This window comes from Phoca vitulina, unplaced genomic scaffold, assembly GCF_004348235.1.
Source record: "Phoca vitulina isolate PV1807 unplaced genomic scaffold, GSC_HSeal_1.0 scaffold27, whole genome shotgun sequence".
In the NCBI taxonomy this organism is placed as follows: Eukaryota; Metazoa; Chordata; class Mammalia; order Carnivora; family Phocidae; genus Phoca; species Phoca vitulina.
The window spans coordinates 18,075,788-18,096,092 of record NW_022589730.1 but is presented as its reverse complement, the minus strand read 5'-3'; the positions used below and the strand labels follow the sequence as shown (position 1 = coordinate 18,096,092).

Here is a 20,305-nt window from a genome sequence, read left to right as displayed (position 1 = left end):
CACCCCCAAAAGTTTCCTTCTGCCCCTTGCAGTCAGTCCTTTTGGCCATCATGGATCTTTCTGTCACTGTAGCTTTGCCTTATTGAGAAGTTCGTAAGATGAATCAGACAGAATGTGGTTTTGGTGTCTGGCTTATTTCACTTAGCATCATGTTTATTTTCGTTGACCTCACCGTGCTTCCAGTCTGTTTCCTTACTAACCACTGATGCTAAACTTCTCAATACAGAATCCAAGTACGAACCTTAACTGGAAGGCGGGATCCGTCTACACGGGAGCAGCAATTGTTTAGCCACATTTAAGTAAAGGAAAGCCAAAAGCAATTCCTGGAAGCAGTCTTTATTGTTGGAGTTGATTTTCCATTCCTTCTTATTTGTCATTGGGATTTTTATTCCCTTTGTCTTCTGCCTCCTCAGGTGCTTTCTGGTATCTGTATCTTTAAATTAAGAGGAAAAAATGTTTTTGTTTTCAGCATTTTGTGATAATTTCACAGCTCTTGTAATAATGTACTGTGCCCTGAGGTGTCTTAACTCATGACTAGAAATCAGTAGGTCAGAAAATCCTTATATGAAAAACTAAATTAAATACAACTTAAACCTATAGGTGACTGTACTATAATTTTCTTGACAGATAGGAATATTTGTCTAGTATAAGTAAATTATTTAAGCAAATATACCCTTTTTAGCTTCCTAGAAAAAATGTAAAAATGCATTGAGACTAATTATCATAAAAATATAGGCCAGGAGTTAGTTATTCCCACAGTCAGACTTTTCAACTGGATCCTTTTTTTTTTTTTTTTCCAAGTATCCAAGAATGTTTTCTATAGTGTGTCTCTAAATTGAGTCTTTATCTGCATCCTGCATCTCTGTTTATTTAGAAAAATAGATTGGATAGGATGCAAGAAGTTATTTTATAAGCGGAAATTATCCAGTTTCTGAAACCTGTCTTCCCACAAATGAAATAGACTAATAAGCAAGTGGGATGACTTGTTGGCTGTGGCGTTTAGTGATGTAATATTTAGACTATATCGTCGCGCCTTTTACAAACCTGTATAAAATGTCCTGTAACACTTCAGTGGCTGCAGCTGTCATCTCATTTCTTCTGGATTAAGTTTGGTCAAGAAAGAAGCTACCTCATTTTCTAGTTGTCATTTGCCCAGGAAGTAAAAGCAAATTGTAATGAGGGACTCACAGCAGGAGAACCTCCTAACAAATGAGAGGCATATATTGACTGGCAGCCAGCATGCCATTTCAGTGATAAATGTATTTTTATACACTGCTGTTCAAGGTCATTCACTGTTGTCCTTGAGTGTGCAGCTACCAAAAATCATGCAATTCACATTCTAAACAGTTCTAATAATCAGAGCCAAGATGCCTTACTTAAAAAAAAAAAATCAGTCATTAATTTTATACAGCACTTAGATAAATTAAACATCTTTATATTTTCCCTGTGGTTTTATTTTGCTTTTGTTGAAAATTGACCGGAAACCAAAGAAAACATAAATTTGTGAGGTAGTTGTGAGCTCTATATGTGTAGATTTATTACAGTGTTCACAGAAGCCAAACTTGAACATGGACAAACCTCAGTAATCAGCCCTTTTTAGTTTTGTGGTTCTTCAGTTTTTAAAAAATTTAAAGAACTTATAATCTAAGAATTCCAAAACAAAACTATTTTCATTTTAAGACTTGTACTATATGTTTGAGTAGATTTTATATTAAAAATACTGAAAACATTTTGCTTTTAGACCTGCCCAAATCCAAAGAAAATGTTATCACTAACTTTTTGAACATGTACTCTGTAATTATTCAGAGAAAAAGTGATCGAGTTATTCACCCTTTTTTATTCAAAACTGAACCACACTTATCTAAATATTAAATGACCAAAACTATGGTGTTATCCAACTTTTAAAATCTCCATATATAGTGAAAGGTTTAGATAGGAATCTGATCTTAAAAAACTGTATTTTAAAAGTTAAATTACATGGAAAATGTGATGGTTTGGATCACACAATGTCTTCGAGTAAATATTTTTTAAAATATTATTGAGTCTTAAAATCCTTCTCACCATACGCGTTTACAGTTAGAATGTATTCACTGAAAATCACAAGGCTCTCACGGTCTGCCCGCACCTAATTCTCCATCCTTTATCTTTCTCCACTTCATCCCTTCACCGTAAGTCCAATCATTCTGAAGGTCTTAGTTTTTCTGACCAGGGGGAACGCTCTCTCTCCTCCAGAACTCTGATCTTAATGCACCCTCTGCACGGAACGCGCTTTGGGTCTTGCTTCCCCCCGGCTTTACCCCAGCGCACATGCGCACAGCACCGCCGCCGCACGTGGGTAACGTGCTTGTTACCCAGAAGATCGCCGAGTGTTCCTACAGTATTCCCACAATTTAATTTCTACCCGAAGGCGTACATGTAAAGGCAGGAAAATGAGTGTGTCCCCAGCTTTAGCTTAGAACTTCGGTGAATCCAGTGTCTAGGGGTCCAAGACCAGTAGTCTCGTGCTTCCCCCCGACGTCCCACATACACCCCCACTGATCTGGTAACACACATATATGCGCCCCCTCCCCCCATATAGCTAAAGATGCTAGGACTTAGAGAAGTTTCTGGTGTCTACAGCAGATAATTAGGTTCCTCGTGTCTGAGTTGGACCTCAAAATGCTTTTCCCCATAGAAACTGTTATAAATAGTGCTTAGGAGACTGAACTGTCGCTATAAATTCTGAAACACTGCGAGTTCTAGGAGCTTTTGAGAGCTGGCCTGGAAATCTGACTGCTCTTTGTGGCATTGTTTCAGCGGATAGATGCGTTCAGAGCTCCAAACAAACGGTAGGACCTCTTACTTGCTGAGTGCCTCCACGGAAACACGTCAGGACCGAGCGTGGGAGAGCGGCACCGGCGTGTGCGCGTGGCCTTACCGGGTGCCTGTGGGACAGCGTGGAGTGACGCTGTCTGCCGTGAATTCGCAGAACCACGGTTTCTTATTAATGATGTTTACTAAAAATCATCAAGAATTTAAAAAACAAAATTCTCACACCATTGATCCTGCTTGCACCTCACATGCATCACTTGCCTTTCTGAGCGCTCGGACTTTGGGCTCTGACTTTGTCATAGGTGAAACAGGAAGTCGGAAGCAGAATGCTCATTACGTTTTAAACGTTCCAAAGATCCAGAAATGGTATTTCCTGTTCTATATTAAATTGTACTCAAACCTTGAGTGTGAAGATTTGCAGTGGTTTCAAGGAGTAGTCTTAGGTTTACCAATTGTTTGCTTTTTTAGTTTAGGTTCCTTGTTAAAGCACTTACAAACTCAGACAGCTGGATAGTCATACATTTAAAGCCTGTAAGTGCAAGTAGTTCTCAGTGCCCTGGCCAGCCATCCTAATGCACAATGCTGTGTCCAACCATTCATCTCAGCTGACTGGTAAATGAGAATGTTTGTGATGAACACTTTTATCGTAATATTATTTTAAAAAATAAATTTCTTCAGCTGTATTATTTCTTTTTGAAAGAACCCTTCCCTTTAAAAGAGCACAACTGCCTTTTATCGTTTTACAAAAACGGTTAGTGAGTCTCTATCATTTCCAGGTTGTACAGGCAACTAAGTATGTGGTAAATGATCTTTCTTTGTTAAATAATGGGTTTTTTCTTAAGCAGAGGCAAATTTGCGGGGGGGGGGGGGGGGGGGGCATGTGCTTAACATGGAATGCACAATTTTTATTTTAACGTTTAAAATGATCCGACAACAATGAGTCTCATCTCTGAACAAATAAAATGTTTATGAAAAAATAAAATAATGCAGAGGAATACCAGATTGTTCACACTAGGAAAAACTGATCAACTGTATGGTTTCAAAGACAAATTAATAGAAAGTCTGGAAAGATAAATGCCAAAAGATTCATGGTGGTTCCTGTAAGGCTTGAGATTTGATGAGTAAGAGTAGTTGGGTAGGGTTCCCAATTTGATTATTGGTACTTAAAAAAAAGTTGTGGGATTATAGGTCATTTTTAGTTTCCTTTTTGGGGTTCTCTATATTAAAATAATAATGAACAAACAAACTTTAAACAAAGGGGTGCCTGGCTGGCTCAGTCAAAAGAGCATGTGACTCTTGATCTGTGGGTCATGAGTTCAAGACCCACATTGGGTGTAGAAGTTACAAATAATAATAATAATAATAATAAATAAACTTTTTTAAGAAACCTCCAAAATAAAAATCAGGCTTCTGTTAAAAATCATTTTTGCTAATGCAGAGTTCATTTATAAAACCTATTAAGCCTTCAGAAATGTGTCCAAACTACTTCTTTATATACTTACTCATTCCTAAAGGGAAATGTTAAATTAAATAGAAGGCTTTTGCTTGAGTTTTACATGCTTTTGCTTAAAAGTGAATAAAATTAGTATGTATAGTGTTAATTAAGTATGCTTTTAATTGTACCTGTAGTAAGGCATGGAATGTTCTTTTAAGGCACACTGTGTGTTACATACATGATAGCAGTTATAAGCAGATTGCTAACAAAGTACATTCTGAGTTAAAAACAAAGAATTTTCCAAGAAGGATTCATGTTTGCTCGGGAAGAACGTAAATTAAAACATCAAAGCAGTTTGTTTCCCTTAAGGATTGTTGGATAGCTTGTCGGTGCTGGAGTGCACCAAGTGGGCTAGTGTTATTGATTTTCACCTTGTGTTACCAAAACATTTTTCATTAACAAATATTAATTGCTTATTAAGTGCTAAAGAGTTTGATGGTCCAAATATTGAATTTTGTAATGAATTGGTCTTTTTGCTTATTGTTAGGCAACATGATTGCATTAAAAGAAAGTTTTAAGCCAGCACATCTTCCACTTTAAGAATGTCAAATAGGTATTCCTGTAGAGTTTAATCTCAGCAGTAGGATATTTAATTCATTTTCCTTTGCATTTAAGTTGACTGCTCTTTAGCCAAACTATAGGGAATGTTTGTTTCAGTATGCATTGTATGACTATAATTAGTAGTAAAGTATACAGTGTATCTTGCATTGATTCTAGTTTATGGATCTAGTGAATCGTTGAAATTTCTACCAGAACAAAGTTGGTGATTGTGATCATTAATACTAGTCTTTATAAATCATTAATTTGATTAAAGTATTTCTCCTTTTGAAAAGGATCTGTAAATCAAACACGTGTGTGTGTAAACGTGGGCACACACATTCCTAACTTTTTAATAGTGTGTCTGTTGTCTTTTTGTAATTATATCCAGAGACATCTTTTATAGAATGATCTTTCTAAAATAATGAAAGTTTTGTATAACTGATGAAATTAAGCAAAGTTAAAAGTAGAGAAATTAGACTGTCAGTTTTGGCAACTAACTAGTATTGGTAGTTTAGAATTACAAATTTAATTCTAATTCAAATATCTGTTTTTGATTCTAGAAATTTGACCTTTTAATAATTTATTTCCTGATCTCCAACTTGAATAATTACTACTTGATAAAGGATTGGTATTTAAAAGATAAAATGTTACCAGATGTCAAAACAGTTTTATTAGCTCTTTCTTCTCTCCGCGGCCCTTCCACTGGTAGGGACATCTACCCTTCCATCCTCATCCTTCCTGGCTTTTCACCATCTGCTCCTCATGGGTTCTTTTAGCGACTTACACGTGATTGGACAGATCTTTGCTGAGAGACTTCTGCGCACGGGGCACAGTGCTGAGTACCAGATCAGTGAGTCCCGAATCTGTCCCTCCTTCCCTAAGCCTTTTCCTGAGCTCCACATTCATCTTTCGAACTTGCTGACATATTTCCAACTATCTGCTCAGGTTACTATCTACCTAACCCAAACCTAGCTCGTTACGATTTCCCGCCTCCCCCTATCCTCCCAACCTAAAAACACGTTCTTTCTCTTACGCCTTTCCGTCGAGGTCCCTGTATCCCCGGGTACCTAGCGCACCCCTCTTTCCTGTCCACATCCAGTACCGCATTCGATTCCTGACTGATCGACTACATCTGCCTCTTACCCTGTCCTTCTCTTTCCTAGTTCCTTTCTCCTTTTCCCTCCACCAGAATTTTCTTAGAACTGGTCCAATCCGAGCATTCTTGTTTAAAAACTTCAGAAAACTCCCTGTTGACTGTGAACTTAAGTCCAGATTTCTTGGCACAACAAAAAGGCTGTATTTGGCTTGGCCATAGCTACCTTTTTGCCTCATCCGCAAACCCTTTCTCTCCCCAGTGTCCCCCACCCCCGCGCTTCCATTGGCAGAGGGACACAGGAATGCCTGCCGCTCTCTGGATTATCCGCAGAGGATGGCCTTTTGCTTCTGGGCACTTCTGCTCATCCTTTAAAGCTCAGCTCAAATACCACCTTAACTCTGTACCGTGGTCTGACATATCCTACCCCGAACAGAAAGTACAGCCTATTCATCTGTGTTTCCGTGGCACCTTACGCACACGTCTGTGATGCCATTAATTACACGCCACGGTAGTGGCTTACTGTCAGTCTGTCTGTCTCTCTTCTCTCCCAGATTCCCTGGCAGGTGTCATGTCTCATCTCTGTACTCCGACACAGCCCCTAGGACACCATAAACCCTCAGTAAACATTTTTAAGTACATTTGCGCTAAAAATATTGAATTCCATGAGGTAGGCAGGACAGATATTACCCTTATTTTACAAATAAGCAAATTGTGTCTCAGAAAATTTTGCCCATTTTTCATAAACCCAGCAAGGACAAATTTTAATCCACTAGGTAAACATAAGATAGTTTAAGGATAAGTCAGAGGACTGACAAGTAAAGTCCATGTGGTTTTGCCGTGGTAATTGCTCTGGAATATTTGCAAATGCAATTGCTATGTGAAAAAAAAAGTCTACATATGTTTTTGTATTGTTTCATTGCTATTTTAATATTGAGAAAAATTTTGAATGTTACATGAAAGTTAGGAAGGTAATTTTATATTTTTGTAACTTGGCATTTCTTAACAGAAGAGATGTACTTGTAATATACAATAGCATTAATTAGGTTATGTTCCAGACTAATCTGACTTTCTCTTTTAATAAGGTGAAGAGGTGTGGTAAACCCCACGAAGAAGTGTAAAATTCCTGAATCTATATTAGGTATTAATAGATATACTCTATTGTTCTCCAAAATAAATACAAGCCAAAAAATGTGGTAACATATGGGTCGATATATATTTGAATTTTTTAAATGCATATAATACCGTAATTTTCTATAATACTTTTTTTAAAGACTTTATTTTAGAGAGAGAAAGAGACAATGCATGCGTGGAGGGGGGAAGGGTGGGGGGGAGAGAGAGAGAATCTCATGTAGACTCTGTGCTGAGCACGGATCCCAACATGGGGCTTGATCCCAGGACCCTGAGATCGTGACCTGAGCTGAAATCAAAAGTTGGACACTTAACTGACTGAACCACCCAGGCGCCCCTCTATTAACACTTTTAAGTGATTTCTTTTTTTGGAATGGTCAGAATGTTAAATCCTTTTGAAATGTGTTTTTGAATAATTCTGTAGCTTTAGTACAACCTGCGTAAGATGGTTTTGTGTCAGCAGGCGGTATAGACCAGGCAAGAGGGGTGAGAGGGCACATGTGCGAAGGCCGAGTCCTGCTCCTCAGGCCAAGCCATTTTCCGTTTACCCTGACCCAGATCAGAACCCACGAAAGTGCTGCCTTCTGCCAGTTACCGATGGACGTGTGTCTGCCGCAGGCCTGCTGTGTAAGGGCCCACAGTGATCCGAGAGGGGACAGAGATGAACAGCACTGTGCCTGTCCCTAGGGAACTCCAAGTGGAAGCAACTGGGACTTGCTTTTTGCGGCACAGTATTGCCTTTAACATTTTCTCCTAGCTTCTCTGAAAAATTCCCTATTTTATGTTCAATTCTTAGGAATCCTTTGAATATTTAACCACACAGTTTTCAGTCTAGGCATATAAGAACAAAACTTTGTTCATTTTAAGATTTCTAGCATGTGTTTGATTAGATTTATGTTAGAAATACTGATTTTAAAAAACATTTAGCTTTGGGTCTGCCCAAATCCGAAGAAACCATTTTCTGTAACTTTTGAAGCATATGTGAGTTACACACTTTAATCGTTTTATAATTATTTCATACCAGCAATGTGAATATTTGACAACAATTTATTCACTCTCTTTTTATTTAAAACTGAACCACATTTATCTAAATCACATCAGCATTCAGTGTTTCAGTATCCATGAATCATCTTGAAATATGACTATTTTTAAATATTGATGAAAACTGTTATGGTTTGAATTAACGTCTTTAGTTTTAGTGTTACCATTGTTGAGTTTAAGAGTCTCACAATACTAAGGCACTACTGTCATTTCAGCAGTCAAAAATTAGTGGTAATTACGTTTTAAAATAATTAGAAGTTTGTGATGTCTGGGATTTTTGGCAAACGTAATTTCAAAGTATGACTATATAAAATTGATCATTTCAACATGCGAAGAAAGGACATATCCGTTATGTATATCTTAATTGGGTATTTTATAGTTACCTCATCCCGAAAATATTTGCTCTACTAAAGCAGAAGAGGGGTGGGAGGGTGTGCGTGCAATTGAACATGTGTGGTCGGTCAGTGCCTAATTATCTGTAGCAAGAGAAGGAAGAAGCCCTTAAACATTAATAAGTGAGACTTACGGAAAACTTATTCTTTGAGTCTGAAAAAGTTCCTCAGCTGAAGAGAAGGAAAAAAAACACAAAACAAAACCTCCTAACACCAGAAGATAAACTTAACAAAGACTGCTATTATGATGACCATAACGTTTTTAAAAGTGGAAAACAACTAAAGGCTTAACTGTTTATTCTCTATTTGTTTATTCATAGACCTTCCTTTTAAAAGTGAATTTTGGGGGCACCTGAGTGGCTCAGTTGGTTGAGCGTCTGCCTTCGGCTCAGGTCATGATCCCAGGGTCCTGGGATGGAGCCCCACATCGGGCTCCCTGCTCCGCGGGAAGCCTGCTTCTCCCTCTCCCTCTGACCCTCCCGCCTGCTTGCATGCTCTGTCTCTGTCTCTCTCTCAAATGAAAAAAAAAAAATCTTTAAAAAACAAAAAAATAAAGTGAATTTTGATCATTTATAATTGATATTGGTGAAAATCTAAACTTCAGTATCGCAAAAATCTGAAATTATTACTAATGCCTAAATTACAATAGTGAAACCATCTTGAGCATTTATGTTGATTCGTACTGTTCTTGGATAAGGGTGTTGTGTGTGTGTATGTGTAGGTATGTGCTTGTTGGTGTATTATCCTCCAGAAATTTCAAAAACTATTGCTTGTGTCATAAGGATTACCAATATGTAGATACTGAAAAGCTCCTTTAATTCATCTGTGTCAGTTAGCTTATCCCCACATGGCTTTTAAGGGGCGTTTAGTCACTGAAAATGGGCAGGATGTGCTGCAGCCGTGTTTAGGACTAAAGACAGACCGTGTACTTGAGGCACGGTATCTTATAATCAAACTTAAGGTAGCTGGCTTTATTACATTTATCCTTAAATCTATTTTCCATTTAGATGTTAAAATGATACCAAATCTACTTGTCTTTCGCCCTGAATGTATGTTCTTTTCAATTAGATAGTGATAGAAAATTCAGTTCATCGAATGGCTCCAATACCCTTTGGCTGGGAAGCCGCCACAGCGGGTTGACTCTGTATCATAGAGTTGGCATAATGTGAATACCAAGTATTGCCTCAGCCCTCCATCAAGAAAAGAAATTAATAGAGATAAACAACCCATTTTCAACCCTCAAATCTCTGTTCAGAATCATTATAGAATCGCCAAAGGGCAGCATCTAGGCTTCTGTGCTTACACTGTGGGAGATAGTACGGCCAATAAGGAAAACCTGGTCTCTCTTTAAAAATACTAGAGAGTTTGAAGAATACGTTTACCATCTACTTTCCTTTTGGTCGATACTTTTAGTTTCTATGTTTTGTGTCCCAAGTAAGAAAGAGTCGGGCCCCTAATTTTATAATGATTGTTTCCTCAAGAAGTGCTTATTTATGGTACCTGTAGGTAGACGTTGATTCTTTGGTGGCATAAGTGAGCTAATGGGACCCAGGGCCAGGGAGGGAGGCTGCTGATGAGAGGGATGGGACCATCATACTCTGTGGCCCGGGTGTCCCAACACAGGCCATCCTCTTCTTCCCAGCCAATGAAGAAAGATGGCAGCTTCTAATTTTTCAACCTCTGTTTTAAGATGTTTAAACTGCTGGAAACTGGGTCAAGGAAAGAATTTCTCTTCGCCCACCACTGCTGCGGGGGCCAAGGGACGTGCTTCTCCCCACGTGTGTAAGACTGCTGGGGTGGATGAGCTCCCTTGGGAGACCTGGCCTTGTCTGCCAGGCAGTGCTGTCATTCAGTGAAATGACATCCCCTCACAGGGATGGCAGGGGAGATCGCACCAGGATGTGAAGGGAGATTGGGCCAATCCAGGGACCTTCCTCCAGACCCCCTGGATGTGGAAACCACCTGCGCTCGGGAGTCTAGGGATCTGTGAGGCCCCTGGTGTTGAGGGGACCAGTGGGGCATACACTTGCCCAGTAAGGCCCAGCTCCCCCACGGCCCCTGCTCTCAGGCAGCCTGGGCTGAAGCTGGGCCACCACCAGACATCCCTCAAAATCTGTATTATTGGGCGCAGGCTTAGAAGTATTGGTGTATCATGTACCTAAGTGCCAGTTATATGCAAATCAGGCGTGTAGAAATTAAGCGTGGCAGCTTATCATTTTCTGGTACGTGGTATTCTGTGAGGCAACAGACTCCAGAGCCAGACTGCCTGGATTCTGATCAAAATAAACTACTCTCCTTCTCTGTGCCTCGGTTTCTTCATCTGTAAGGTAGGGGATCCTGTAGTGTTCTTATCTCATAGCGTTAATCTGTAAGGATGAAGAAGTATATATAAAAGTACAGAACATGTGCTATCAAAGTTTCTCCTTATGCTTTCTGGACCCCCTGCGTGCCTGGCAAAGCCGCACACACTTGTGTACCTGTCGGTGTACAATTTTAGAACGTATTTGAAGGATGACAAAAACTGCTTTGCAGTTGGCCTTTGATAAATCCAATTTTTTTTGTTTTAAATTAAGGTATGAAGTTGTAGGAGTCATATTTTATCAGTGACCACAGTCATAAGCCAGAAACTGTTCTTTAAGCACCAAAGTGATAGTTGTAACAAGTGTCAAGAATTGTTAAGTTGCAGAAGTAGACAGCAAGTAATAGAATAGGCTCATTGGACAATAATTGAGTGGGAGTACATTTTTAAATGAAAATAAAGAGCCAGAAGGCAAAATTAGTACAGATGACTTTTGGAAAGGGTAGGGGGAAAGGATTGAAAACAGGGGCTGGCAGTCTGTGGTTTTGTCAGGGGAGGCCCCTCGAGGCAGTGCGGCACCCACAGGCGTCCACAGCCCGTGTTCCTAGCGGTGACGTTGGGGGGGGACTTTGCATGTCAGCCATGTGCACGCCAGCGACTTTACCGAAGCTTTTCCCAGGCACAGTCACAGTGTTCTGGTAATAAGCCCGGTGCGGGCCTTCTTCCCTGGTGCTCTGAGCGACTCTAAGGACACTCGGTTGCCGGGGTCAGCTCAGTCAGTTTGAAATTCCACATTGTGAGACATGGCTAAATAAGATGGCTTTAAGGTACCATCCAACTCTATGTTGGCGTGATTGGACAAGCTTGGAGAGAGTTTAAGGAAAAGCCATGGATGTGACTAAAATTTGGAAAATGAAACTTGAAATATTATAGACACTGAGATTTTTTTTTTAATCCCAAAAATACAAAATAAGTAAAGAAGGGGCAAGTTACGGTAATAGTCATTAAGTCTGTAAAAGGTTACGGTGCTGATAGGTGATTGGCTGTTCCCCAGCTCTGCAGAGACTAGACAAGAGGAAGGGGGCTCACACTGTAGCATTTTGGATTTAGATTTGATACAAGGGAAAATTTCCTGACAACACACACTGTTCAACACAGAAAAGGGTTCTCGGGGGAGGTTTTAGAATCTTCTCTAGAGATATTTGAAAACAGAATAGATTTTCATCTCTCTAGCCGGCCTTAAGCAGCCCTGTTCACATATAGAAAAGAATGGTGACCTTCCGGTGCTTGTGGCAACATCATGGGGCCTTAAGAACCCACACACTAAAAGGCTGGAAAAGGCTTAGTTCATAGCAGTAATTAAATTTTACTTGGGTCTTCTCATCGGCCATAAATGAAACCTTTTTTTTAATGGCATCATCTGCCTAAATTATCCATTTCCTTGAGCAGTGGAACCTTGAATATATAATAAAATTTTCACAGATTGGTTGCTTCGAAGAAAAGAAAGGGGGAGTTTTTTCTTCCAGAATGTAATTAATTCTTAACTTTTCAACTCGTTTGAAATGGCTCTTTTTTGATGAGTCTTTGCCTTGACTAACAAATAGAGCTGTCAGTCAGAGCAATGTCTTTGTCTTCTCTCTGCCTTGAGCAGTTACCTCCCTACCAGTCAGCCATGAAATCAGGGGCCTTGTGTATTGGGATGTCAGAAAAGCATGCCCATCAGACCCTGGCTCGCTGTCCCTATCTGCCCTTTCCTGACTTTGGCACAGTCTGTAAGAGATGTCAAATGTATGGCTGGTGCTTCAGATGCAGAGCTGTGTCCTGAACTTCCCTTGGCTTTGCTTGTTATCCTTAAGAGGAACCAGCACTAGGAAAATGTCGGGGTTTGTAGGTCTTTGGTTTTACTCTCCTTTTCTTCTCAGGGCTCATCCTGCTTCCTAGGCACTCACTTCTCTGAATATCTGGCCCACCTCCAATCTGTTTCTCGTCTCTGTATGCATACTTCATTCAGGTTCTCCTTAAACTGAGGACGTCTGCCATGCTGATCCCTCATGAAAGCATGTTTATCCTATTTGCTCTCTGTCAGAACACATTCTAGGGAAAATACCTTGGCCAGTTGCTTCACTGTATTCTTAGAAATTTCAGAGACCATGTGCAGCCAACTGGGGACACACTTCCAGCTCAGCAGACCTTCCAAGCACCCCCCAAATCGCAACTGCGTATCTTAATCCTAAACTAGCCATGCTGCTCCCTGAGAAGGCCTACAACCAACATGGCCTTCTTCTCTCTCGCCCCTGTAGACCTCGGGTGAGGCTTTGACGGTGCACTCCAAGTTCTTTTATTTTCCAGGTCATTGTAGTACATGTCATAAAAAATACATGGTCTGTACTTTATAAACCTTCTCCTTGTGATGGTGCTCATGATAGAAAAAGCTTACCTACTTTAGGAAACCTTTTCTTCACACTTTATGTCAAAAGTAGGAAAGTATTTTGTTTGGTTGGGGGTTTTTTCCTCCCCTTTAAAAAAGTGGTGAGACATGCAAATAAATATAAAATGTTCTCTTTGATCTTGTTCAGCCTCTAAAGTGGGTGCAATAAGAGTCCTACGTTTTGGTTTCGGTTCTCAAACTTGTCCTTTGGAAGCTGAATATCAAGAACTCCAGGAAGAGACAGACCATGTAAAGAACAGTTTTAAAGAAAATATCCTAGACGGTCATAGCTTCTGTTGGCACTGACCATATCATTTTTGAAATCGTGCCTCTCCTCTCCTTCTCTATACAGGAGGGTTAGTTATGTTTCTTTGCAGAGTGCATGGAAAGTGCCTGTTAAAATTGCTTGGCAAGTTCCAGCATTGCTCATTACTAATCCTGCCTCCCAGTTCCTTTTCTTTGGTAAGAAACACCGGAGGGGGTGTTTAATAGTTCCACACTCTGTCTCCTGCTAGGGGTAACTGCTTGATTTCTTTTATTGTTCATAGCACTTCTTGAATTAGATTAATTTCTTTATATTCCATTTCTGTCTTTTCAAGACAGCAATTACTTTGATGAAAAATATAACAAGACATGATACTCACTCGCATATAAATGTAGACCCCGCCTCCTTTTATTTTGAAACCTGTTGTTCTGGGAAATATTCTTTAGTGTTCAGCATTGAAGATGCCAGCCGTGGGCTTTGCCCCATCCAGAGCACTTAACAGGTTCGCGTGATCCCTGCGCAGCTGCATCTCTACTGCCGGAAGCGAGGTTAAAGTCAGTTCGGGTGGTGCCTGCACAGTTCTGAGAACTGCAGAGATTCGGAACAAAAGACAATGGCCACATTTCCATTACACTGCATTCTGAAGCACCTCTTAGGCTGAGATTGTAATGAACTCACCAGATGTAGCAAACCATTGAAAACAGTGAGCTTCCCTGAGCTACCATGAGTGGTACTTGCTTTCTTATAAGACAACAGGTCTCTGAGCTGACACTGCAGTCTGAGTTCCAGGATTTTCTCTGGGCCAGGTTAAGATACCCTGTGGGGCGCCTAGCAGTATCTGCGTGTGTGTTGTGATCTTAAGTGTAGTGCGCCTTTGCCCAAAACAGACTTTAAAGAAACTAGCAAATGCAGTTCAGTATCTAATGGGACCTCAACAACAACAAATGGAAGCAGGAAAATGATTGTGAAATGAAGATGTGCTCACCACGGCACACCCAGGAGGAGCATACGATCAGTTCGATCAGTTTGGCGTCTCCTGCAAGCACATGTTAAGATTATGTAATTATTGTTACATGATACAAGAAAGCAGCAACATTTATTGGAAAAGGTAAACATGTTACTGGCAGAAAAGTCCAAGCTGACATCTAATCTAATTCACAGGATCTTCTCTTAGAGACACTGGATAACATAAGGAAGGGTGTCCTCAGCTGACACAGAAGTAATCTCAAGTGGATGTTTTAAATACCGGCCCTCTGTCAAAGATGAACATGTAATAAGAAAAGAGTTCGTGAAGACTTTTCTGAAGGAGCCAGTGTGTCTGGCTTTCTGCCTTTACAACAGGGCTGACTTAGCCTCAGGGAGAGTTACATTCATGTGACCATTGGGTGGGTACATCCTTTGGACCTGCTGGTTGATGGCCAGCTCACCGATGCATTCTTACTGTCGGGAGCACGTCCTGGTTGCTGACGAAGGAGGGATGCTAATCTGAAGGAGGGCAGGTTTAGCATTCTGTTTTCGAGATTTAGGGGCCCAAACTCCAGAAGGGGGCTCCTCCACTTCTACACAAAGTTGGGCTTTGGGGGGCTTGCAGGAAGGGCCCACTTTCCTCAGAGGAGTTTTTAGTCTACTCACACTTTAAATGCATACTAGGACCCCAGAACATGGAAGAAACTATTTTGGTTTTTTTGGATTTTTTTTAGTATAGTTGATACACAATGTTACATTATTTTCAGGCGTACAACCTAGTGATTTGACAAGTGTAAACATGATGCTGTGCTCACGCAAGTGTAGTCCCCACCTGTCAGCACACAACACTATTACACTATCATTGACTGCACTCCTTATGCTGTGCCTTCTATTCCCATGACATAATCGTTCCATAACTGGAAGCCTGAATGTCCCAATCCCTTTCACCCATTTTGTCCATCCCCCCCTCTTCTGGCAACCATCAATTTGTTCTCTGTGTTTATAGGTCTGATTCTGCATTTTGTTCATTTTTTTTTTTTTTGAGATTCCACATATAAGCGAAACCATATGGTATTTGTCTTTTTCAGTCTAACTTAATTCACTTAGCACAATGCCCTCTAGGTCTGTCCATGTTGTCACAAATGGCACGTTCTCATCTTTTTTCATGGCTGTGTAATATTAGTGTGTGCGTGCACGTGTATGCACCACATCTTCCTTATCCATTCATTTATTGAGGGATTTAGGTTGCTTTATATCTTGGCTATTGTAAATAATGCTACAGTAAACATAGGGGTGCATATAGCTTTTTGAATTAGTATTTTCATTTTCTTTGGGTAAGTGCCCAGTGGTGGAACTATTGGATGATATGATATTTCTATTCTTAATTTTTTGAGGAGCCTCCATTCTGTTTTCCACAGTGGCTGTACCAGTTTGCATTCCCCCCAATGCTGTAGCGAGGGTTCCTTTTTCTCCACATCCTCGCCAACACTTTTTATTTCCTGCAGAAGAAAATATTTTGAATCAGGTATTCTTAATGGAAGGGTTGCATTAAATGCCAGGAGAGACCAGGCAGGAAATAAGGGAGCCAGGCAGTGGGTCTTAGCTGTGCAGGCCCTCTTGTGTGTGGGGGATGGAACAGGGGAAGTGGAGGGCAAGTGTCCAGGCCGAAGGGGCTGCCTCACCTCATCCCTGGCTGTTGTAGCCACATGCAAACAAAGACCCAGGATTGCCAGAGCTTCCGGTCTTTCAGGAGAGGCTAGAAATCTTGATTTTACATGATATCTGATGAATTAGAATGTGGACCCAGAAAACATTTTTTGAAACATCTTTCAGGCCGAACCAAACACATCTACAATCTGGTTTCAGCTTAAGAGTCTTCAGTTCGCAACCTCTGTTTTAAAGCAAGGCCTTACTAATCAACTATCTTAACCATAACATAGCTTTAAATTGGCCCCTTAAGCTTTCAGATTTTTAGCAGAACTGAATCTTGATTTTAAAAAGCAATTAAAGCTGTTTTCCAGTGAGCTCATTAAATTGACCTAGTAAGTGAGAATTGTCAGTTTTTCCCTTTTAATTGGTTAAGTTCTTTACCCTCATCCACAATAATTTTCATTTTAGTGTAGATGGCAGAATAATTATTCAGCATGCTCACCCCGTTGCTTAATTTAGCACCACATTAGTGGCCTAGCACCATGGATAGTTACCATATCTGTTTAATGAAATGAAATCCGTTTTTAGACTATCTCGTACGCTCGCTGACACTGATTCTGGGATATATGATTAGCGCATTTCCTTTTCATTAAATTGTGTACTCAAGTAATCAGGTTTTATGATTGTATACATTTGTCTAATCATTTTTCCCAGTTTTATTGAGATACAATTGACATATAACATATATGTTTAAGGTGTACGTGTGATGGTTTGATAAACTTATATATTGAAAAATGATTACCACCACGGCATTAGCTGACACTTCCATCTTGTCACATAATTACATTTCTTTTTTTGTTGCTGAGAACATTTAAGATCTACTCTCCTAACAACTTCCAAATCTATATGTCTGGTCATCTTTATGTGAGGGGAAGTAATACAAACATTAATACTGCTTGTTGGATTCTTATGTGCCATCCCTGTGCAGAGTGCTACGTATCTAGTAACTCATTTAATCTTCACAGAGCTTCTTTGAGGCAGATATTATCATCATCATCATCATCATCATTCCTGCTTTCTAACCATGGGTACTTGCGGTTAAGTAACTTACATCCTTTGCCCTGGGTCCTTCAGCAAGAAGTAGAGCCCAAATGCAAGCCAGGCTGCCTGACTCAGAGCAGCGTTCTCTGCCAGCCCGAAGCCCAGTGTTTTACCAGTAGAACATGTTTTCTCCAAGTGTGGAAAAACAGGCATTATTTTGGATCCGACAGGGCCCTGAAAGTCTAATGACAGAAAAAAACAAAATCCAAAGAGCAACTGAGGAACAAGCTGTATCCCCATCCCTCTCTCCTCCCTCGCTACCTCATTTTAATCACTCAGCTATGATTAGGAGACTGTTCTTACTGAAATTTACAATATGTATGTGGCTGAGTCACCTAATGAGCCTGATGTTCCCACCAGGACTCAGGGTTCACAATTGTTCATCAAAAAATAGCAGATGGAAATAAACCTTCCTGGTATTGTCTTAGTTTAAGAGGACATATTTCTCCATTCCTTTCAGACAAAGGGAGAAGACCAACCCACAGCTTGTAAGCAGAGTGAATATTGGTTAATGTGGTAGAGGTATGCGCTTTAGTAGTTGACTGAAAGGACTTTAATATAATAATATGCTAATTTGCTTTAGTATGCCAGTATTTTTGATAACTTAATATCATGAAATGAGTGTAATTTTTTATTAGTAAAGACCTTTTATCGTAGACCTCGTCTAAAATACAACTCCCTTTTTTCAATTCATGGTTAAATCAATGATAGCTATTTGGCAGAGGCTCAAAATTATCCCTGTTAACTTGTTTTTAATAGTACTTGATTTATATATGTGCTCAAACCTCCACCAGGTACGTGTATGTTTACTAATTGCAGCCATATGCCTTTAAACACAGTGTTATTGGTGGGAAATGAAGCATAAAACATGAAAAATGTATAATTACTAAGGGTTGAAATTACGGTTTTTAACTCCTTCCAGAACAGGGATGTTATGATACAGCTTTGATTATTTTTCATTTCAGATGAGTGAGGTTCCTACATAGATTTGGTGATCACTTGCTTACCTTCCTAATTAATTATAAAATTATTCCCTCTAATGGACATAAATGAATTAACACATTGGCTCACCCGTTAATATATGCTTTTCCTTTGGATTCATGCTGTTCTTCCAACTCAGATACAGGTAGATCCTTCAGAACAAGATTAAACAAAGCCCTTGGATATATCAGCGAGAGAACTTTGGTTGCTTTCCCTATTTTTCTAATCTGATTTTATAAATCAAGAACATAACAGTATCTAATCTCCATGACATAACTTGTTCAACATTGAATGCGTTTGCATGTGTATGTGCAATAGTTCTGTGGACTGCAGACCATTAATGGCTGCATTTTATTTTAGACAATCCATGGACACAAGGGACCAGTCACTGCAGTGGCCTTTGCCCCTGATGGACGATATCTTGCCACCTACTCAAATACGGACAGCCACATTTCTTTCTGGCAGGTAAGTGTAGATGCCACGGGTCTTGGTGTATACTGCATGATTCGCTTTTGCTGTTAGGCCTGCCCACCAGCCCTTCCTCCTGCCTTCCCCTCCTTTTTCAACAAACATCAAGTATTTCTTGCTGACTGATTCTGTGCCACGTGCTAGCGTGCGGGCTGCGCTGAGAATACAGTTAGCCATCTGGAGAGAGTGGGGTCTGCTCTCACAGAGTTTGAGGTCTGAGGGAGACACATGTAAAGAAGCAATTATAATACAGAGGGGAGCCTGAGAATAAGGTTGTGGGACCAACTCACAGAGGAAGTGACATCTGAACTGAGACACGACAAGGCTGAAGAAGGGCCAGAGGGTAAGGGTAGGGCAGATTGAGGGAAAGGGAGAGCCTTTCAGTGGTAAGCAAGGGCACGGCGTGCCTGAGGGCCTGGCCAGAAAGGCACGGGGCCCGGCAGGCCCTGCACAAGGATGCGGACAGCTCCAGCGGGGCAGAGGGTACCAGGGAAGGGCAGCCGGGTATTACCTCCATATCCCGCTTATGTTATCTCATTTCTTTTTGCATTCTGACTTTCCCACATAGGGCTTTTCATTCCCAAACTACCCAGACATTTTCAAAAATCTGAGTATCATTGAGTGGCAGTTCATGAGAATGCCTACGTTTAATTCTGATTAAAATGCATATTAACTTTGAGCACCTAATTTTTACAATAGAATTTGTTTTGTCCTCAGTGATTAATCTCCATCCCATCTTTTTAATTATCTTCCTCCTGATAGTTATAAAAAAATTAAACATTATCAACTCCCTCCTTCATGAAAAGCCAATTTAAAATTTGGTTGTTACCTTTACTTTCCTAGGATGCAAGTATGTTTTATGAGATTCGGTTTATTGCCTTGAAAGCTTAAAAAAAAAAATGAAAGTTTAAATAAGACTTCAGCACAACTTGATGATAGTTTTAAAAAAATCAATACCTAATAAAATGTAAAACAGATACAATAAATTGCTTAATTAACAACATGCTATTAAAGCATGACAACTTCCAAATCTGTCACAGACTTTTCCTGCTCTTCATCTAATTTAGTTTTCCAGTTTATTTTCTCATTATCTTTTCTCCCAGAATATATCTCCAGCATCTTAATTGGCTCATATTAAACTCTTTTCCTTGGAGAGCTCCCCGGTCCCCATTTCTCCCTGTGGGCCACTGCAGGGCCTGTGGTTTGCATTGCTGCGGTCCCCGCCACCAGCCCGTTAGGCGTCCGTGAAGTGGACCCTCGCAACAGTGCTTCTTTAAAGGGTTTCCCCACCAACTGTTTTTCTACACAGTGGTCTCTCTACACCAACTGTACTTTGATACAAATTTTCTGCTATTTCCCACTCTCTTGGAATCCCAGAGGAGTGTTTATATAAAGCTCCACATTCATTCCACATTTATTCAATGGCGTTGAAGTGCCGGGTGCTGGCCTCTCCTTTAGGGATATGGAGTCAACAAGCCGTAAGTCCCCGCTTTCGAGGAGCTTGGGTTGGTCCATGCTTTCTTTTGTGGAATAAACAAAAACAAATCTTTTTGGTGTTGTCCAACTTGACTTTCTCACAAAAAAAAATTTGTTTTATAAAGGAGTACCTCCTAACTTAGCCAGATTTGAAACTGTTTCCAATAT

The 20,305-nt window shown here is 40.2% G+C and overlaps 1 protein-coding gene across 3 annotated transcripts in view; it reads left to right on the top strand.

Moving 5' to 3' along the window:
• The window catches only part of WDR7 (WD repeat domain 7), a 345,325-nt gene that overhangs the window by 318,147 nt on the left and 6,873 nt on the right, over positions 1-20,305 (top strand). For all 3 annotated transcript variants that reach the window (XM_032422579.1, XM_032422577.1, XM_032422578.1), the window contains one exon: positions 18,554-18,658. In XM_032422579.1, the coding sequence (XP_032278470.1) occupies positions 18,554-18,658 (105 nt within the window). The remainder of the gene's footprint in view (positions 1-18,553; positions 18,659-20,305) is intronic.